Consider the following 17624-nt stretch of genomic DNA (forward strand, 5'->3'; position numbering starts at 1 on the left):
AAATTTAGATTTTGTACTTCGCCCACGTAAATAAGGTTTTCATTCCTTTGATGATGAAGAAAGTTTGAGTTTCGTATAAAATTTGCAAATGCAGAGTATCTATCTGCCCAAATCTGCTAAGATAATCTAACAACTATAATTGGTGTCGAGAGTCTCAAGAGGCAGCTAACAGTATTTATAAAATTAAAACACCCTAAGAGAGTCTATATTCAATGAAAAACAAACAAACAAACAAATTTCCCCTTTTGCTGGGAATCTGGAGAAAGCAGTGGGTAAATCCATTTGAAACTTTCTGGTAAGATTGCAAGAGGAATCAGGGTAAGTAGAATGATGTTGAAACAGGGTTTGCAACTTTTTCTCTTCCCTGGACTATCTGAGGAGATAGGATCTAGATGGATTCAATCCCAGGTATGACCTTCCAATACAAACCTCTTACCTCTTGTTGTTTAAATGCATTCTCTTGGACTTTGGCATTCAGTGTTGCAATACTGAGCTGCAAATCAAGCATTGTGGTGTTCAGACTTATTAATGACTTGGAGACTTCACCTATTACATTTCCATGTCCCTGGGTGAAGGAAAGTAAGGAGCTTAGCTGGAGAAGAACGTCATTAAACCTTTGATCGATTGTTACACTGAAATTTTGGAAATTCTTGGCATCTATGAGATTGGCTTCATTATCTGAAAGATACTGGATTCTCTTCTCCACGTTGCTCATGTGTTCCGTAACGACGTCTCGAAATCTCATTGCATCTTCACTGTCATTTCCTTTTCCTGTGAGACTTGGAGATATATCATTTGCATTAACTGAACCAACTGTGCAATTCTTCATTTCCCATTTCAGGAGTTGAGCTGCGTATTTAAGTAAAAATAAAAAGAGTCATGCCCTGTAACCTTAAATGCATCCACCATTCCATTCCACAACACTTCATCCCATTCTAACGTTCTGAACGCTATCCTAAATCAGGTATGTATTTTAAATATACAAAGTATGAACCAAGGTAGGCATACTGAGAGGGAAACTGTCTCCTTTTCCCACTTTACATTAGAGTTTATCCCACAGTTAAGTCACTCTTTCTGAACTGCTGCTTAGATGAATCTTCTGGGTCGTGGCACATGGCTCTGAGAGTAAGAGTAAATTCTAGAGATCATGAAGTACACTGTATGCTGGTCCTCAGGTGTGCTATTCGAGTAAAACGAGATAACGCTTAACACAGTGTTTGCAGTAAACATGTTGAGTAGGTTAGTTATTATGAAGACAAATGATAATGTGACAGAAACAATACGTAGTATCAATAAAGGTAGAAATATTAGTGTTATCCACTGTACGAATAAAGTGCTGGCTCATCTTCCTTACCCTATCACTAAGCTGGCAGAGCGTTATCATTTTCAGTTTCCACAGAACTAATTTACTGTTGGTAGAGCAGAAAACTGGATAAAAGAAGTTTTTATAACTTTAAAAAATATTGTTTTTATAAGACTCCTCTTTACTTATTATAAAACATATATGTATAGCTTAGATGGATCTTCTGGGTCGTGGCACATGGCTCTGAGAGGAAGAGTAAATTCTAGAGATCATGAAGTACACTGTATGCTGGTCCTCAGGTGTGCTGTTAGAAAATTTAGAAAAGACAAGTAATAAGGAAAAATAATTTACCATTAATCTCACCGTCCTGAATTAAGTGCTAACATTTTGGTATATGCCTATCAAATTTCTGTTCCCACTATCATATTATCATCACAAAAGCAAGATTTTATATACAATCTGGAAACTAGCTTTTAATTAGTACTCTGTCATAGACTTCTGCATATTATTTAATATTGTTTTACAAAAATAATTAGAATAACTACATTGTATTCTATGTGTGATTTTACCAGATTCATTTAACAAAACCCCTACATTTACTTTGCCTCTGTTTCTCCTAATATATTGAACACTTTGATGAACAATCTTACAAGTAATTATTTCCTGAATAAAAAAATTCTACTAAGTGGTATTTGGGGGCATACGGAAGTGCTGATATATATTTCCAAATGGGCATATGTTCTCTAAACAAGCTAATTATCCTTCTGAAAGTATCTAGAGAAATATGTTTATAGTTTCAAAAAATGAAAAGCATAAACATTACTTTTGCAGATAAAAATAATATATAATTATACACAATGAAGAAAATGTTAAACACCATTTTATATAATCAGTGGCGGTTAAGATTTTATTGTTTTCTTCCTCTCTCTTTATATATCTATATTGTTTATACCTTTTAGCTATGTATATATCAGTCTCATCCATATTAATTTGAGTGCATAAGATTTTCCATATTTGACCATTACTGAGCAATAAAGAGTAACTTAATATTGTTTAAAAGTATATCTACATAAACAGTGATATCTGATCTGACAGTTTTCTTAATAAAATGATATGGCAATAGTATCAGCTTTATAGGTTTTTGAGACTTAAATGAGATTACACATGAAAAACATTATATTCCACCCTGAGCTCAGGGTACCTGTTACACAAATGAGAGCTTGATATTTGCACAGGAACAAGCTGCCTGGTTCTGGAATCTAGTTCCATTCCTCCAATAGTAGCTGGATTACTCTGAGAAAATTATTTATCTTTTCCTTGATTAGGTTTCCCCAGTGATCTAAAAGTAATAACTATCTTACAGTGGTGCTGAGGATGAATGCGATAGGGCATGTAAATCAAGTAGCACACAGATGGCACGTGTGAAAACTCTACTCAAATTAAAGTGCCTTATCCTTGAAAGATATTATCTTCGTTACAGAGTCTTCACCACCTTTACTTAAAGAAGCTGTTTGATGATGGTTGTCATTGTAGCTATGGTTAAGTATTAAACTACATATGCAATTAAATCCCAATTTAAAAAAACACATTATACCATATTCTCCTAGTTACATTCTCTTTAAAATTAGCTTATTTGAATTAATAAAATATGTAACTATATTTTGATATAACCCACAAACAAGACCATATTGCATGTACATTATTTTACATTTCTCAATCTATCAATAAATTATACAAAATAGTATACTTCTTACTTGGATCTCATCACATTTATTAAATTAAGTGTAGGGAACAAGTTTTGGATTGACAGCCTCATTCATGGGTTCATCAATTCTATGATTTATTTATTAAGCACCTACTATATATAAAGCACTGCTTGAGCGACTCTGGGAATAGAAAATGACTGGGAATGGATTTTGACTTTAACAATCAGAAATCTAAACTAACAATATTTGCAAAATTATCTCAAACTTGTCCCTTAAAAATTTTTCTTTTATGATAATTACTGCTTTTTTAGGTAGCAGTTAATAATCCAAGTTCTGGAGGAGAACTGCCTGGATTAGCGATTCTTGCCTTTTCCTTTATAAGCTGTGCCTTTGAGCAAATTAATTGGTCCGTGCTTCCATTTCACTATCTGTATAAATGGGATACTACTAGTCAGTGTTTCAATAATTAAATGAGCTGATATATGCAAAGCGCTTAGATCTTTTCCTGGCACATAATACACATTTGATACTTTTCAATATTTTAATTATTAGTAGTATTTCGGATTCAGTATCTCTATGCCCAATACTGATAACAAGGGGAATTAATGTTGTGTAAAAAAAAAAAAATTGGGAGGAGGTTGGGTGTTCCATGAGAAAGGTAGTATCTGTGCTTTATTTATTTATTTATTTTTTATTGGAGTGTAGTTGCTTTACAATGCTGTGTCAGTTTCTGCTGTAGAGCAAAGTGAATCAGCCATACGTATACATATATCCCCTCTTTTTTGGATTTCCTTCCCATTTAGGTCACCATAGAGCACTGAGTAGAGTTCCCTATGCTATACAGTAGGTTCTCATTAGTTATCTATTTTATACATAGTAGTATGTATATGTCAATCCCAAAAGAGAAAAACAAATATCATATATTAACGCACATATGTGCTTTAACAGACATATTGATCTAATTACCATATAATTTTTACTTTCACTGGAAATACTTTTTATTTCATATGCGTAAAGCAAAACTTCTTCACAGTGTAGAAAGGGAAGACTTGATTTAACAAAATGTCATGTGACCAAGGACTTTTCTTTAATACCAAGTTCAACATGAACTGACAATAAAGGCAATTTTTTGCTTATAGATTTAAAAACACAATATTGCTATTTTCCCAAATCTTGAATGAAAACTAATTTAATCCTTACTTTCTTTAAAAAATTTAATACTGTATCAGAAATATAGGTAAAAAATGCCAGAGTTCATATTTTCAAATGTTCATTTCTTTCATTATCATCAGAGGGATGCCATTTTGTGACTTTTCTATTTTACATTTGAAAGGAGACAAATTTTATGGCTTGTGCAAAGACTTAGGGAGAGAGTTATATTTGATTTTACAGATCACATTTGCTCTTTCATGTTGGCAAAACCTTCTTCTACCAAAAATTTATATTATTTTGAGCTAAAGGATCTTCCGTGTTTCAGTAACAATTTATATACATTAATCTTAGATTATATCTTATTCTTCAGAGACATTATTCTATGTCTCTGTACTGTGATAGTGATCTAGTAGCTTCTTGAAGAAAAGGTAGCACGTGGAGAAGATTTTATCATTAAGAAATATCTTTCAATGTATAAGACACTTTAAATAGAGTTTTCATGTATAACACTTTATTTTATCTACTGATTCATATTTGCTAAAACAGAGTCATTTCTATCCTTTCAGGGATACATTTTGTCTATATTTGAAATTTTTGGATATCAAGTAGAGATATGTATTGCATTTTAGTTTCCTTTTGGAAAATATTCTGACCTACAACTTACAGCTGTAAATGGATTGTCAGTGTTTATTATTCAAGTATGATAGACACAGGGAGATCTGTTTCAAATTCTGGTGAATTTGGGTGCTAATGTGAACTTATAAGATTTGAACATTTTCAGCTTTTTGTCAGGTACATGCTATAGTTTTAGGAAACAAAGCTACTTCAAATCAATCATTGTCAACCCTAGAAAAAAATGTGTTGACTTGGTAGTATTTTCTAATAGCCCAGGGATTTTTGAACTTGGTTAGAACCCTGAAGTCTTTCCAGACTTCAGTTCGTATTCTGCCTGGGCCTAGTAGAAAGAAGTTGCACTCCCTGAGGTTGGCTCTGTAGGCCAGGATTTGTATAAAAGTGACGAAATGTACCAAATTCTAACTGGTTGAGAGCTAATGATCCCTAACAATGACACATCTTTCAGTTATGCATTTCAAACTACAGATAAGCATATACATAAACAGCACATAGATAATCTCAGTTCATCAGAAAGTTAGTTGTTTAATGACAAACATATCAGGTTCTCTTACTTAGATGGCTGTGGTTGGTTTGACAGGTTGATTGGTTCCGTTTGTTGTGGTTGGCTAATGTTTTTGTTTCAAAATAGGAGTTGATTTTTACATATGGAAAATATTTTCCTGGCTAAAATTATGACAACTCTGCTTTGTTTTGTTTTTTTATTGGCCAACCATATTTTGTTCTAAAAACCCGATTGCACTGGGAGATAATAGACCACAGAAGTTAGGAGTCAGGAGCCATAGGTGGGAACTCCAACTCCATTGCTGAACAGTTTCCTTTTGTGGATGATGAGGGTAAGCATACATCTGCTCAAGGGTAAGTGTAAGGTGTATTAAGATAATCTGTGGAAAATGTATAGCCTAGTGCCTGAACATAGTACGTGCTCAGAAACATTACAAAAATGTTACAGTCGTTGCTGTTTTTGTTATTATTTCTTTCTTTGCAGAATTTTGGCTTTGTCTTGGAATATTCTTTAGGTTGTCTCTTGGCGGAGGAGGTTTGGCCTTTATTAGGAGCATTTTCTTATTAATCTGATTAGTATGCACATAAAAATATATCTTCCTCCCAGCCTATCTCTTGTTCGAGCATATGTCCATTTTGCCACTCACAAAGAGGAGAGCTACAAGGTATATAAATTCAAATGCCAATCAAATCCCTCAAAAATGCTCCTGAGGAAAATAATATTTACAGATTTGCTTGAGTTATATATGCAAGCCACCCACCTCTGTAGAAATCCTCAAATTTATTCCCAATTCAAGCCAAACTCTCCGAAAAGAAAAAAATGTACCTGAAAAACCTCATGTAGAACCCAAGCAAAGTGTTCTATTTTTCTTTTTCTTTGAAAGGATGCTAGCAGGTTATTTTTAGAGATGTTGTAAATAATACCCTTATGAAATATGTGGCCATATAAACTGTACAAATATTACTGAAGGATAGGCCATTATTTTACGAGGTTTCCTCTGTTTGAAGACTCACGGGAATACTTCTTTCTGCTCTCAATACTAGGAGTAGAAGTGTATTTCTTCAACAACTGGCTTATTTTTATATTTTAGGCATCATTAATGTAAATGATCATGTTTATATCCTCACACTGGCAACTAGAATACCTACCATGAAATTTATGATGCACCTTTAGAAATATATAGGACTTCAGAGGATAACATTTTTGAAGTGGTCTAATTCTTTCCATCTTACCTTTACATAGCTATATTTTTATCTCAAACTTCCATTTTCTATGTTATTTAAAAACTTTTTTTTACTTAATAACTTTGCAGAATCTATTTTTTCATGAAATAACTTTGAGGAACACTTTGTGATGTGAAGTCACCCTTATGAATCTCCCATATACAAAAGACTGAATGCTTCGTTTTGCTCCTGCAATAATGAATTCACAAGATGAGTTGCTGAGTTTCAGAACTCTAGGATACTGTACCTGCCACTATTCCGATGATAGGTACAAGAACTACAAACACAAGGAGATAAAGGGCAATCAGTGCAGCTTTGAAAGGCTTCATTTTCTCTTGAAGAGTTGGGCCATTTTTAGGATCTGAAAAACAAAAGCCCAACCTACTGTTAGAAAACTTACTCTTCTTACTTAATTAAAATTTTTGAAATCTCCAACTATATTGTTAGTATCAAACCTATTGGAATAAAAAGGGAACAAAAAAAGAGGTTCTCATTTATTCAGTAGAAAGCAAAAGGGACAGTCACAGAAGAAGCCAATACTGGCATCAGTATGGACATTTGATTTTCTTATCCATTAACTAAACATCCAGGACAAAGTTACTATTCTCTGCAAGTTGTACTTGTCTCATTTGGGGGCACTAGCTGGAAAATTTTAGTATTGATACCATACCAATGTACATGCAAACCTAAATTTCATTCTTCTATTTCACATGGGAATATATTCTGGGTGAAAATAAAATTCTTCATGCAACTATATAATTATACCTTTTTTTCAGATTTTAAGTGAGATAAGAGAAACATTATTGTCAATGATAATTATGCAAATTGTCTCTCCTGATTCCATCTCAATAGTTTTGTATTTGGATGCTTCTTATGATTTGAATATAATGTGAAAAAAATGAAATCAAATGACTCACATTTTGATTAAACTTTGGAATGGATCAATGAAGCCCATTCTCTGGATATTTCAGAACATAGTAATATTTTAGTATTATTTGTTTATATGGAACACCAGTTCACATAATGGGATGCTAATTGTAGAAAAGATAACTCAATGTAGAGCGGAATCTTACTAGCAAAGGAAGACATTTCTCTGATTAAGTGAATACAAATTTCTTTCCTATGGCCATTGTTTTTATTGTTTAATAAAAAAGAAGGAAATTTTGTTTTCAGGTTGTAAACTCCTAAATTAAAACAGAAGTTTAGACATTGTTCAATAATGTTCTATCTATGAGGGATTGAACAAAAAAGGAGAAAAAAATTAAGTAAAGAGAAGAAAACAATAAAGAAAAGGGGGAAAAAAGAGAAGGAGAGGGACTTCCCTGGTGGCGCGGTGGTTGAGAGTCTGCCTGCCAATGCAGGGGACACGGGTTCAAGCGCTGGCCCAGGAGGATCCCACATGCCGCAGAGCAACTAAGCCTGTGGGCCACAACTACTGAGCCTGCGCTCTAGAGCCCGCGAGCCACAACTACTAAAGCCCGCATGCCTAGAGCCCGTGCTCCACAACAAGAGAAGCCACCACAATGAGAAGCCTGCGCACCACATCAAAGAGTGGCCCCTGCTCGCCGCAACTAGAGGTAGCCCGCGCGCAACAAGGAAGACCCAACGCAGCCAAAAATGGATGAATAAATAAATAGATAAATAAATAAACAATTTTTAAAAAAAGAGAATGAGCGACCACACTATAAGTAAGATGGGATATTCCATCTGTCAGGTGACTAAATTTGAAATCCAACCTGGCAGATGGAATACACACATTTAGGGTAAGTCTCAAGACCATAATTTTACATAGTGTCACTAACTCTAAGGACAATCTCCACGAGCACCCCACTCTTGTTCTACTTACTCGGAGGAAGCAAAGTGGTCATTGAGCGAGCATCAAACTTCACAGATTCTGTACAGCTATCAGTGTCCTCCTGTTGATTGTGAAAGCTCTCCCATGGTTCCATACTTCTATCAAACACGTGGAAAAATACGATAATTACACATGGAATTGCTCGGGCCCTTTGGCAAAAAGTTTCAAATTGAAATTTATAATTAAAATCCAATTTTAGCAAGGGAACAAGTATGATTAGTTAGTTAAATTTACATATCTGCCCTATACAGCAACATATTATACTTACCCATAAGTTTTAATTTTAACATTAAAAGACAGATTTACATGAACCCACTCATGTATCTTTCTATGTACAAATGTGTACCTGTGATTGTAGGTGTGTGTTTTTTTAGAGTGAGAGGTAACTTTGCTCTCTTAGCTAAAAAACAAACAACAAACAAACAAACAACCCAACTGGCAGAAAACAACCATTTAGCTGAAAAGAAAAAAAGAATTTCCCTTAGAACAAACAGTAGCTGAAAAGTTGAAGGAAATATTTCCTGTGATCTTTTATCAGAGGTTCCAGAGAGAGCGAACAGTTATGCAAAATTTGGAACAAATGTTGCCTGTGATCTTTTATCAGAGCTTCATGAGCCACGTTTTCTTTTGCCAAGGCATCAGCTTTATTCCTTTAGAAAGACTTAACAAAGTCTACTCACAAGATTAGGAGCCAGCCTTTTTCTTTTCCTTTGTCTTCCTTTCCTTCCCTTCGTTTTCCTTCCCTTGCCTTCCCTTTCCCTTTCCTTTCTCTTCCCTTCCCTTCCTTTCTTTTCCTTTTTTTTTTTCTTTTCTTTCTCACATATTTTTCTTTCAGGGCTTCCTTCACTATATACGTTGGCAGCATCTCAAATATGTGCTTGTATCTTTTTAAGCACAATCTATTATATTTTATGACCCACTCTACGTCTATGTCTCTTTAAGGTGCATCAGAATCATTTGAAGGGCTTCCTTTAAAACACATTGAGGGGCCCCACCCCCAGAGTGTCTGATATGTAGGGTAGGGGTAAAGAATTTGCAATCCCAACAAGTTTTCTAGTGATGCTGTTGCTATCCATCTGAGGACTGTATTTTAAGAACATTTGCCATGAAAAGAAATTGTGTGACTTTTTCTTGGAAACAGTTCAGTTCATTTGATTGATAAATTTAGCCTAAAGCCAACATCTTCTGATCATTATTTATTTTCTCTAATGCTGAGTTATGGATTTAGCACAGCTGAAGTTGTAACTGAGTGCACTGACAGCTCCAGGACACCAAACTCATGTCTCCTCCAGAAACTGAAGGACAATCATTCATATGTAAACGTTCATCCTACTTTGGGAAGAGGTGTTGACAAGGAAGGATGTGACTCAACTCCTGTCAATATATTTTAAAAAATATTACCAAGGAGATTCTTTATTTTGCAGTTTGTGCCTGTATCATTCCATAACCTGGTCTTACTTTTTTGTAAATCCTATTGATCTGACCAAGGAGTGTGTTCTTTAAATGCTTCAGCCACTCTGGAGGAAGCAGGCAGAGGGGGAATTTATTGAACCTACATTCTCTTTCCTTAGGCAGAGGTGAAGCTAAATAAACGATTATCTGGGAACATTCACTATTATAGGAAACCAAAATGATTAATTCAGGTCCAGACTCTCCTCCCATTTCCCCCTTTTTAATTCACTCTATTATTTGATTTGGATGACAGTTTTTTACTTGCCATGGAAAACGAACAAATAATTTTTTAAAATGAGACGACAATAAAACTTAGCTAAATGCATTTTAAAACTACAGTTCAAAGCAATTGGGGGACCTCCCCGGTGGTGCAGTGGTTAAGAATCCACCTGCCAATGCAGGGGCACGGGTTCGAGTGCTGGTCCAGGAAGATCCCACATGCCGTGGAGCAGCTAAGCCCGTGCGCCACAACTACTGAGCCTGCGCTCTAGAGCCGCGAGCCACAACTACTGAGCCCGCGAGCCACAATTACTGAGCCTGCACTCTAGAGCCCGTGCGCCACAACTACTGAAGCCCGTGCACCTAGAGCCCGTGCTCCGCAACAAGAGAAGCCACCGCAATGCGAAGCCCGCGCACCACAAGGAAGAGTAGTCCCCGCTCGCCGCAACTAGAGAAAGCCTGCATGCAGCAACGAAGACCCAACACAGCCAAAAAAAAAAGCAATTAGGACTGTGGCAAAGCTTTTAAACTTCGAACTCAGTTTATAAAGGATGGGCTCACAAAGTATATACATTTAGACACCCCTGCTATGTACCTAGAAATCTTTTCCTGTCAGTCTGTCTACCAGCCCCTTCTCCACGTGTTTGACTATGGCTTTGGCTCTAATAGTTGAGATGTTATGACTCCATTTTCACCTATATACAAAGGAAACATCCTTGGGACTTCCCTGGTGGTCCAGTGGCTAAGAATCTGCCTTCCAATGCAGAGGACGTGGGTTCGATCCCTGGTTGGGGAACTAAGATCCCACAGGCCGCAGGGCAACTAAGCTCATGTGCCACAACTAGAGAGAAGCCTGCATGCTGCAACTACTGAGCACGCACGCCACAACTAGAGAGCTCACACGCCACAACTAGAGAAGCCCGCGCACTGCAACAGAGCCCACACAGCAAAAAACAAAACAAAAAACAAAAACAAGAAAAACAAAACAAAACAAAAAAAGGAAACATCCTTATATTACTCAGTCTTCTAGATGGGAATATTTTTGTAAAAGAGGTGAAAACTTTAAATCTGATAAATCTGTCTAGATTGTGAGCTACATAAGAGGTGGGACCATGTCTGGTTTTGTTCAACATTATACTACCAGAACCTAAAGCAACCTGGAATATAGAATATACTTAACAAATATTTGTTGAATGAATGATCTGATTTGTTCTGTGTAAGATACTAGTCTCATATAGTTTTGGTTTTTTTAAAAAAAGATGGATGTTTAGAGGTAGGGGGACCAAAAAGGTTTGTTTCTTCTGATAGAGAACTTACTGGTAAATAGGTTTTGCCCATAATTCAGATTTTTTTTTTTGCTTTTTCTAGTCTAAATTCTTACTCTTTTGATAGTTTCCTTGAACAGGAACCAATCTTAGAGCTGGGTGACCATGTTATATTTTTGGGACACTGCCACTGTCTCTAGCCTGTACCTACTCAGCATTCCTTTTTGTTTTGTCAGTTCCAATTGGCAAATAGCTATGACCCCATCCCACTGCATCCTCAAGGAAACACTAATAGCATTTTGGTTGGGACAATTCTGTTTTGTGAAGGACTGTCTCAGTTGTGTAGGCTGTTTATCACCCCTGGCTGCCACCTGTCAAATATCAATAATGTCTCCTAATCATTGTGTCACTGCTACTCCCTCCAAAAAATCCAAAAACTTCATCTCCACACATTTCCAAACATCCAACCCTCTTTGAGAATCACTCTTCAGCATGTGTATCCAGTGTGGATGAAAAGTAAGGAACTTTCTTTCTCCAATATTTGCCTTGAGCAATCTGACAGTCAGCATATCTTTAATAAAGATTTGTTTTAATGAAAAAGATGCATATCTTCATAAGCGTCAGAAACAATACAGACTCCTCACATCATTACGGGGATATCTTTCAAAACACTCTCTGTGGGTTTAACCCTTTAAATATATATATTACAGATCTTTGTCAAAGCCTATAGGAATGCTTTTTACAGAAAACGTAAACATTTTATTATTTTAAAGAGAAAAGAAAGCAGCAAATCCAGAATGAGAATCCACTGATCTAATCTTGGTTCCAAACAAAGCAGGATGAATGTCACTTTTATCCATATACTTGCTCAGAAACTCCACATATATTTTCAAATACATTTGCAATTTAGAACGCACAGGGCCTCGTTGGCTTAAAAAAGTTTTCTTGGGAAAATAAAGAATCTCATTTTTTAAAATTGGCTCTAGAGTGTTGGATGTTATATCATAAAAACAAAAAAATAGATGGCAAGTATTGAGATATTTTCCAACAATGACTTTCAGATGGAAATACCTGCCCCTTCACGTAAGCCAGTCCCACAAATTTCTGTCATGTGTCATTATACCAAGCGCCGTGCAAGTGTCTAGGATGCCAAAGATAACATGTATAGAATATTCTCGACCACCAAAGAATTTATACACTGAAATGAAAGACTAAAATCTTTATAAAAAATCACAATGTGTTATGTATACACACAAAGCACAGGCAGAGTCCAAAGAGGAGGGATTAACTCTTTGGGGAAAGTATGTAGTCAAGGTGAGAACATAGAAAAGATGACACTTTATCAGAGTTTTGAAAAATGAGCAGGAATCTGGGGTGAGAATATTCCAGGGATGGCAAATATGTTAAAGGGCATAAAGGCATGAAGAACACGGGGACTGGAGCGAATCAGAATCATGGAGTCAGGAGTCCTGGATAGAGGGTTAGCAGAAGAGGCCATAGAGGCATGTAGCTGGGGGCATCCTACTCATCAATCTCTTCTTTCATTTTTTAACGGCATAAATTGACCTGGCTTTCACAACCTACCCAAATATAATATTGAAGACGTACCTATACAAAGTAAGCAGAAAAATTATTTGTTTTAGCAATAGGGATCTGGTTTATATTACTAGTAACAAAAATATATTGTCCATTAAATATTTTGCTGATTTCCCTTACATCCTGAAATAAAGTTCAATTTTTTTTTTAATAAAGTGAGTTACACAATTTTTTTTTGGCTGCATTGGGTCTTCGCTGCTACGTGCAAGCTTTCTCTAGTTGTGGCGAGCACTCTTTGTTGTGGTGTGCAGGCTTCTCATTGCAGTGGCTTCTCTTATTGTGGTGGAGCGCAGCCTCCAGTAGTTGCAGCACGTGGGCTCAGTAGTTGCGGCGGGCGGGCTCTAGCTTGTGTGGGCCTCAGTAGTTGTGGCTTGCGGGCTCTCGAGTGCAGGCTCAATAGTTGTGGGAGCTACACAATTTTTTTTTTTTTTTTTTTTGGCTGCATTGGGTCTTCGCTGCTACGTGCAAGCTTTCTCTAGTTGTGGCGAGCAAGGGCTACTCTTTGTTGTGGTGCGCAGGCTTCTCATTGCAGTGGCTTCTCTTATTGTGGAGCGCAGCCTCCAGTAGTTGCAGCACGTGGGCTCAGTAGTTGCGGCGGGCGGGCTCTAGCTTGTGTGGGCCTCAGTAGTTGTGGCTTGCGGGCTCTCGAGTGCAGGCTCAATAGTTGTGGCGCATGGGCTTAGCTGCTCCGCGGCATGTGGGATCTTCCTGGACCAGGGATTGAACCCGTGTCCCCTGCATTGGCAGGAGGATTCTTAACCACTGCGCCACCAGGGAAGTCCTCAATCTTGTTTTTCTTTAGGCCTCTACACTTTGATCTATCTTTTATGGGCTTTAGATAACAATATACATCTTTTACATTACTGTATTTCAAACTGTGACTTCTTCGGGTGGATTTATTAAAACTGAAAAAGAAAACCCTCTAATAAATGTCTACAGGTGGGTTAGACTAAATGACCATATCTGGGAATTCCCAGGCTGTCCAGTGGTTAGGACTCTGCACTTCCACTCCAGCGGGCATGGGTTCGATCCCTGGTCGGGGAACTAAGATCCCACGTGCTGGGTGGTGCAGCCAACAAATAAATAAATAAATAAATATCTGGACTACAGAGGTATAGAGGGCTGAAAGGGAGAGGAACACTAAAATCTGTTGAGTGGCATGATGAATGAAAAATATTTCCCTTTGGCTACTCTGGGTGTACCGTGAGTTTTGTTTGCTTTCTGGAGCAGTGTGTAACAAGGGTTAATCATGATCTGTATGAAATATCAGTATACTTTTTTCCATTAAAAAAATAGATTAAGTTAATCATAGGTGACGTTGTCACAAGATTGCTGGCACTTTCTGTTATTTCTTTCTTTTGTTCTTAGTCTCCATACTCACTGAGAATCTCATCTATTTCCATGGCAGAACCACTACCTGCATCCTGACCAGGCCAATATATCCAGCTCAGATCTCATGCCTCAGAATCAGATTTTTTTTTTTTTTTTAATAATACAGCTAGCTACAATGGTATACTTTCCACATCGACCAAACTTTTTCTTTTTCCAGGATTTTTGATGTTGGCATGCCACCCATTTATATCATCTGTTTATTATTACAATCATTCATTATTTTTTTTTTACTATATTTTACTATTTTTTGTGTAGCAAGGCATACATGACATAATCAGTTGTATGGCAATACAGAATTAATATGGCAGTGCCAGAAAAGCACGGTCATTCAAACCAGAGGCCAGGACTTTATTCGAGATCACTCTCACCCAAAGACCCGTATCTGGTAGCACAGCAACTCCTGACTTCCTCAAAGCCATTCCTTCCACTCGAGCCCAATTTTTAGATTTCAGTTCATTTTTATCTACCCAGCCAGGCATCTTAGATAGTAGCAGTGGGGTAGGCAATTGAGGGGCGAATCCAAGAGGCATTAAGAAGGAGGAGGAAATTCAAAAGTATTGATGAACAAGCATCAAAATGTAGCACTTTAACAAAGACTAGGAAAAAAAAAATCAAACAGTAGAAATTATTTTTCAGGAAAAAAATATGGCAGATATAAACAAACATATTTAGTAGGCTAGTAAAGAAAGAATAGCAGTACTACAAATAAGGAAGAAACTTCGACACTATGGTAGAACCGCAAGTCAGGGTCAGGGAAAAAAGAAAAGAATGTCAAGACATGCAGGTCACCCATAACCTGCCACATGGAATTTGAGCTGTATTGCTCGTATGGTAGAGGCAGAAGCAGATGCTGAGAGATCAAGAAGCAGTAAATGTATAAAAATGAAATGCCTTGAGTGTACACTGGAAATCTAGTCATGTTCATGCTTTTCTGTTGGGAAGAGATGCTGAAGATAGTACTGAGGTAGTACATTGAGGACAGGGTTATTTTTTCCTGCTTGTTCTTCTCATCTCCCAAACTACTGACACTGGAGTGTGCCTGGTCTCAGTTCTTGTCCTCTTTTTATCTTTATTCACTCCCTCGGTGAGCTCACTAGTCCATTGCTTTAGATACAATCTATACAGCTGATGACTCTCCATCTTCATCTCCCACCCAGGCCACTCCTTTTAACTCCAGACCTGGATATGCATCTCCCTAACAACACCACCATCTGGATTTCTAATATGGCCCAAACCTAGGGGTCTCCTTGTCACCCACTTTCTGTCATCCTCCACATCCAATCTACCATCAGATCTTGCGGGTCTGATTTCAGACCCTCAGCAGAAACTGACTGCTTCTCATCACCTCCCCTCCTGCTATCCTGGCTTAAGCCCCATCATCTTTCTCACCTGGACGATTTTAATAGCTCCCTATGTGGTCTCTCAGCTTCATTCAGTTCCTTCCATTTTACTTTCCACACAGCCTCTAGAATGTTCCTCTGAAAAAAGTAAGTCAGATCATATCACTCCTCTGCTCAAAACATGTGAACACTCTCCCACCTCACGTGGGTCCTGACTAAAAGCTCACTAGCTCAGACAGACCATTCTCCAGCATCCGATTTAAAATGGCAACCTACCTCTTTCACTTCCTCTTCTCCTTCCTGCCTTGATTTCCAGCCCCAAACTTACCACCGTCTAACATGAAATACATTTCCCTTGTTTATCTTGTCTATTGTCTGTCTCTTTTTGCCCAAGTTATATCCATGATTCAGGAGTTTTTATCTCTTTGGTTCAATGACTAGAGAGTTCCTGCCACTTAGCATGTGTTCATCACTAGGAGAAATTCCATAAATAAATGAAAGACAAAATATTTTGCAAGATGACTGGATTTTATAACTGGGGTTATGCCTCAAGACAAGTCTGCATTTCACTAATGCAGAAATATAAAAAATTCTTCTGCTACACTTTGGGAAATAAAAGGTTTTTCTCTGAATTGTGTGTAAATAGGAAACTGAAACAAAAAATCTCACCCCCAAGGTTCCCACTTTTGCCTCAAAGGCATTCGTGAGACTTACCAGATTCCTTCAGTTCCTTACTCCATCAGTATAAATTTTTTAGTAATGTTAGAGAATATACACATGTGAAGTTTTGTTATCAGCCAGTGAACAATTCACATAATCCAAGTGTGCCTTTAAATGCCTTTTCCAAAGTTAAGAAGAAAAGTAACTTCACATAAAGTTATTCCTAACAAATGTCAATGCACTGACATGACATGAAATCGTTTGAGTTTGTATAATCTACTGAAAGCATGTTCTCATGAGAAGTGAAACACATCTCTGCAATATCAGCTTTTCATGAAGTGGGTGAAAAGTTTAGAGAAGCTACAACAGGAAAAGCAATGAAAGAATTTCAGTGTTTTTCTGTTTGAAAACACACTCTTCTTTTTTCCTGTTTTTATTACAAAAACATTATAACACTATTAAAGATAAGTTGGGACAAAACTTCTATCATCCCCTCACCCTAACAGAAGAAAAACATTGAGTGTATTCATGTTACAAATTGATACCATAGTGTACATTATCATTTGGTCTTATGCATTTCCCTTAAAATCATATCAATAACTTTATACTTTGAACTATTTTTTCAAATTTAAAATGATGGGCTACATAATAATTCATGAAATATATGTATCTTATTTATGCAGCCATTTTCCTATAATTCTTTAAAAAAAAATGTTCCCTATCCTTTGGAGGGCAATGTTTAACTAATATAGATGAAGATGCTGTCAATATTTTCATAACTTAGCTTTCTTCTTTTGAAATGTTTCTTTAGGATAATTCACTATATGTTGAACTACCAGGTGACAGGAAGACTATCTCAAAGTTCTTAGTACCTACTGTCTGAATGCTCTTTAAAAAGATCGTACACATTTACAAAGATTCCAGTCACTTATGTTTCAAACCGAATTCACCACTATTCAGTAACAATGTTTATTTTAGAATTATTTAGATTTTAGTAAGAGTTAAATGATACCTTAAGGTGGCTTTCATTTGCATTTTTTTACTTTTAGTGTGGAAAGGCTATTTCCATGTAATTTTTTACTATTTATTTTTCTTCTTGAGTTTTTGTTTATTCATATCAATTGCTCATACATTCCCCAGGGGATCTTTCTTTACATAGATATGAAAAAAAAAACTTTTTTACGTAATATAATTTAATGCACATTCTTTTTTCTAAGACTATGTCTTATTTGAATTTATCCTCAAACTCTCAATGTTAATTTCATTGTTAAGATTTGGGGTAAATAATAACTTTGTAATCTTATTTAAAAACAAAAACTCTGA

At 36.6% G+C, this 17624-nt stretch overlaps 1 protein-coding gene across 3 annotated transcripts in view; it reads right to left on the bottom strand.

Annotated features, from left to right (window-relative positions):
• The window catches only part of MSR1 (macrophage scavenger receptor 1), a 225271-nt gene that overhangs the window by 89485 nt on the left and 118162 nt on the right, over positions 1–17624 (bottom strand). For 2 of the 3 annotated variants that reach the window (XM_055080872.1, XM_055080873.1), the window contains exons 2-4: positions 8369–8475; positions 6770–6883; positions 437–849 (exon numbers count right to left, since the gene is read on the bottom strand). In XM_055080872.1, the coding sequence (XP_054936847.1) occupies positions 437–849; positions 6770–6883; positions 8369–8471 (630 nt within the window). In that variant the 5' untranslated portion in view covers positions 8472–8475. Of the gene's footprint in view, positions 1–436; positions 850–6769; positions 6884–8368; positions 8476–15690; positions 15752–17624 lie in introns of those variants that run through there. The other variant, XM_055080871.1, reaches the window with a different exon arrangement.

This window comes from Physeter macrocephalus, chromosome 20 (assembly GCF_002837175.3).
Source record: "Physeter macrocephalus isolate SW-GA chromosome 20, ASM283717v5, whole genome shotgun sequence".
In the NCBI taxonomy this organism is placed as follows: domain Eukaryota; kingdom Metazoa; phylum Chordata; class Mammalia; order Artiodactyla; family Physeteridae; genus Physeter; species Physeter macrocephalus.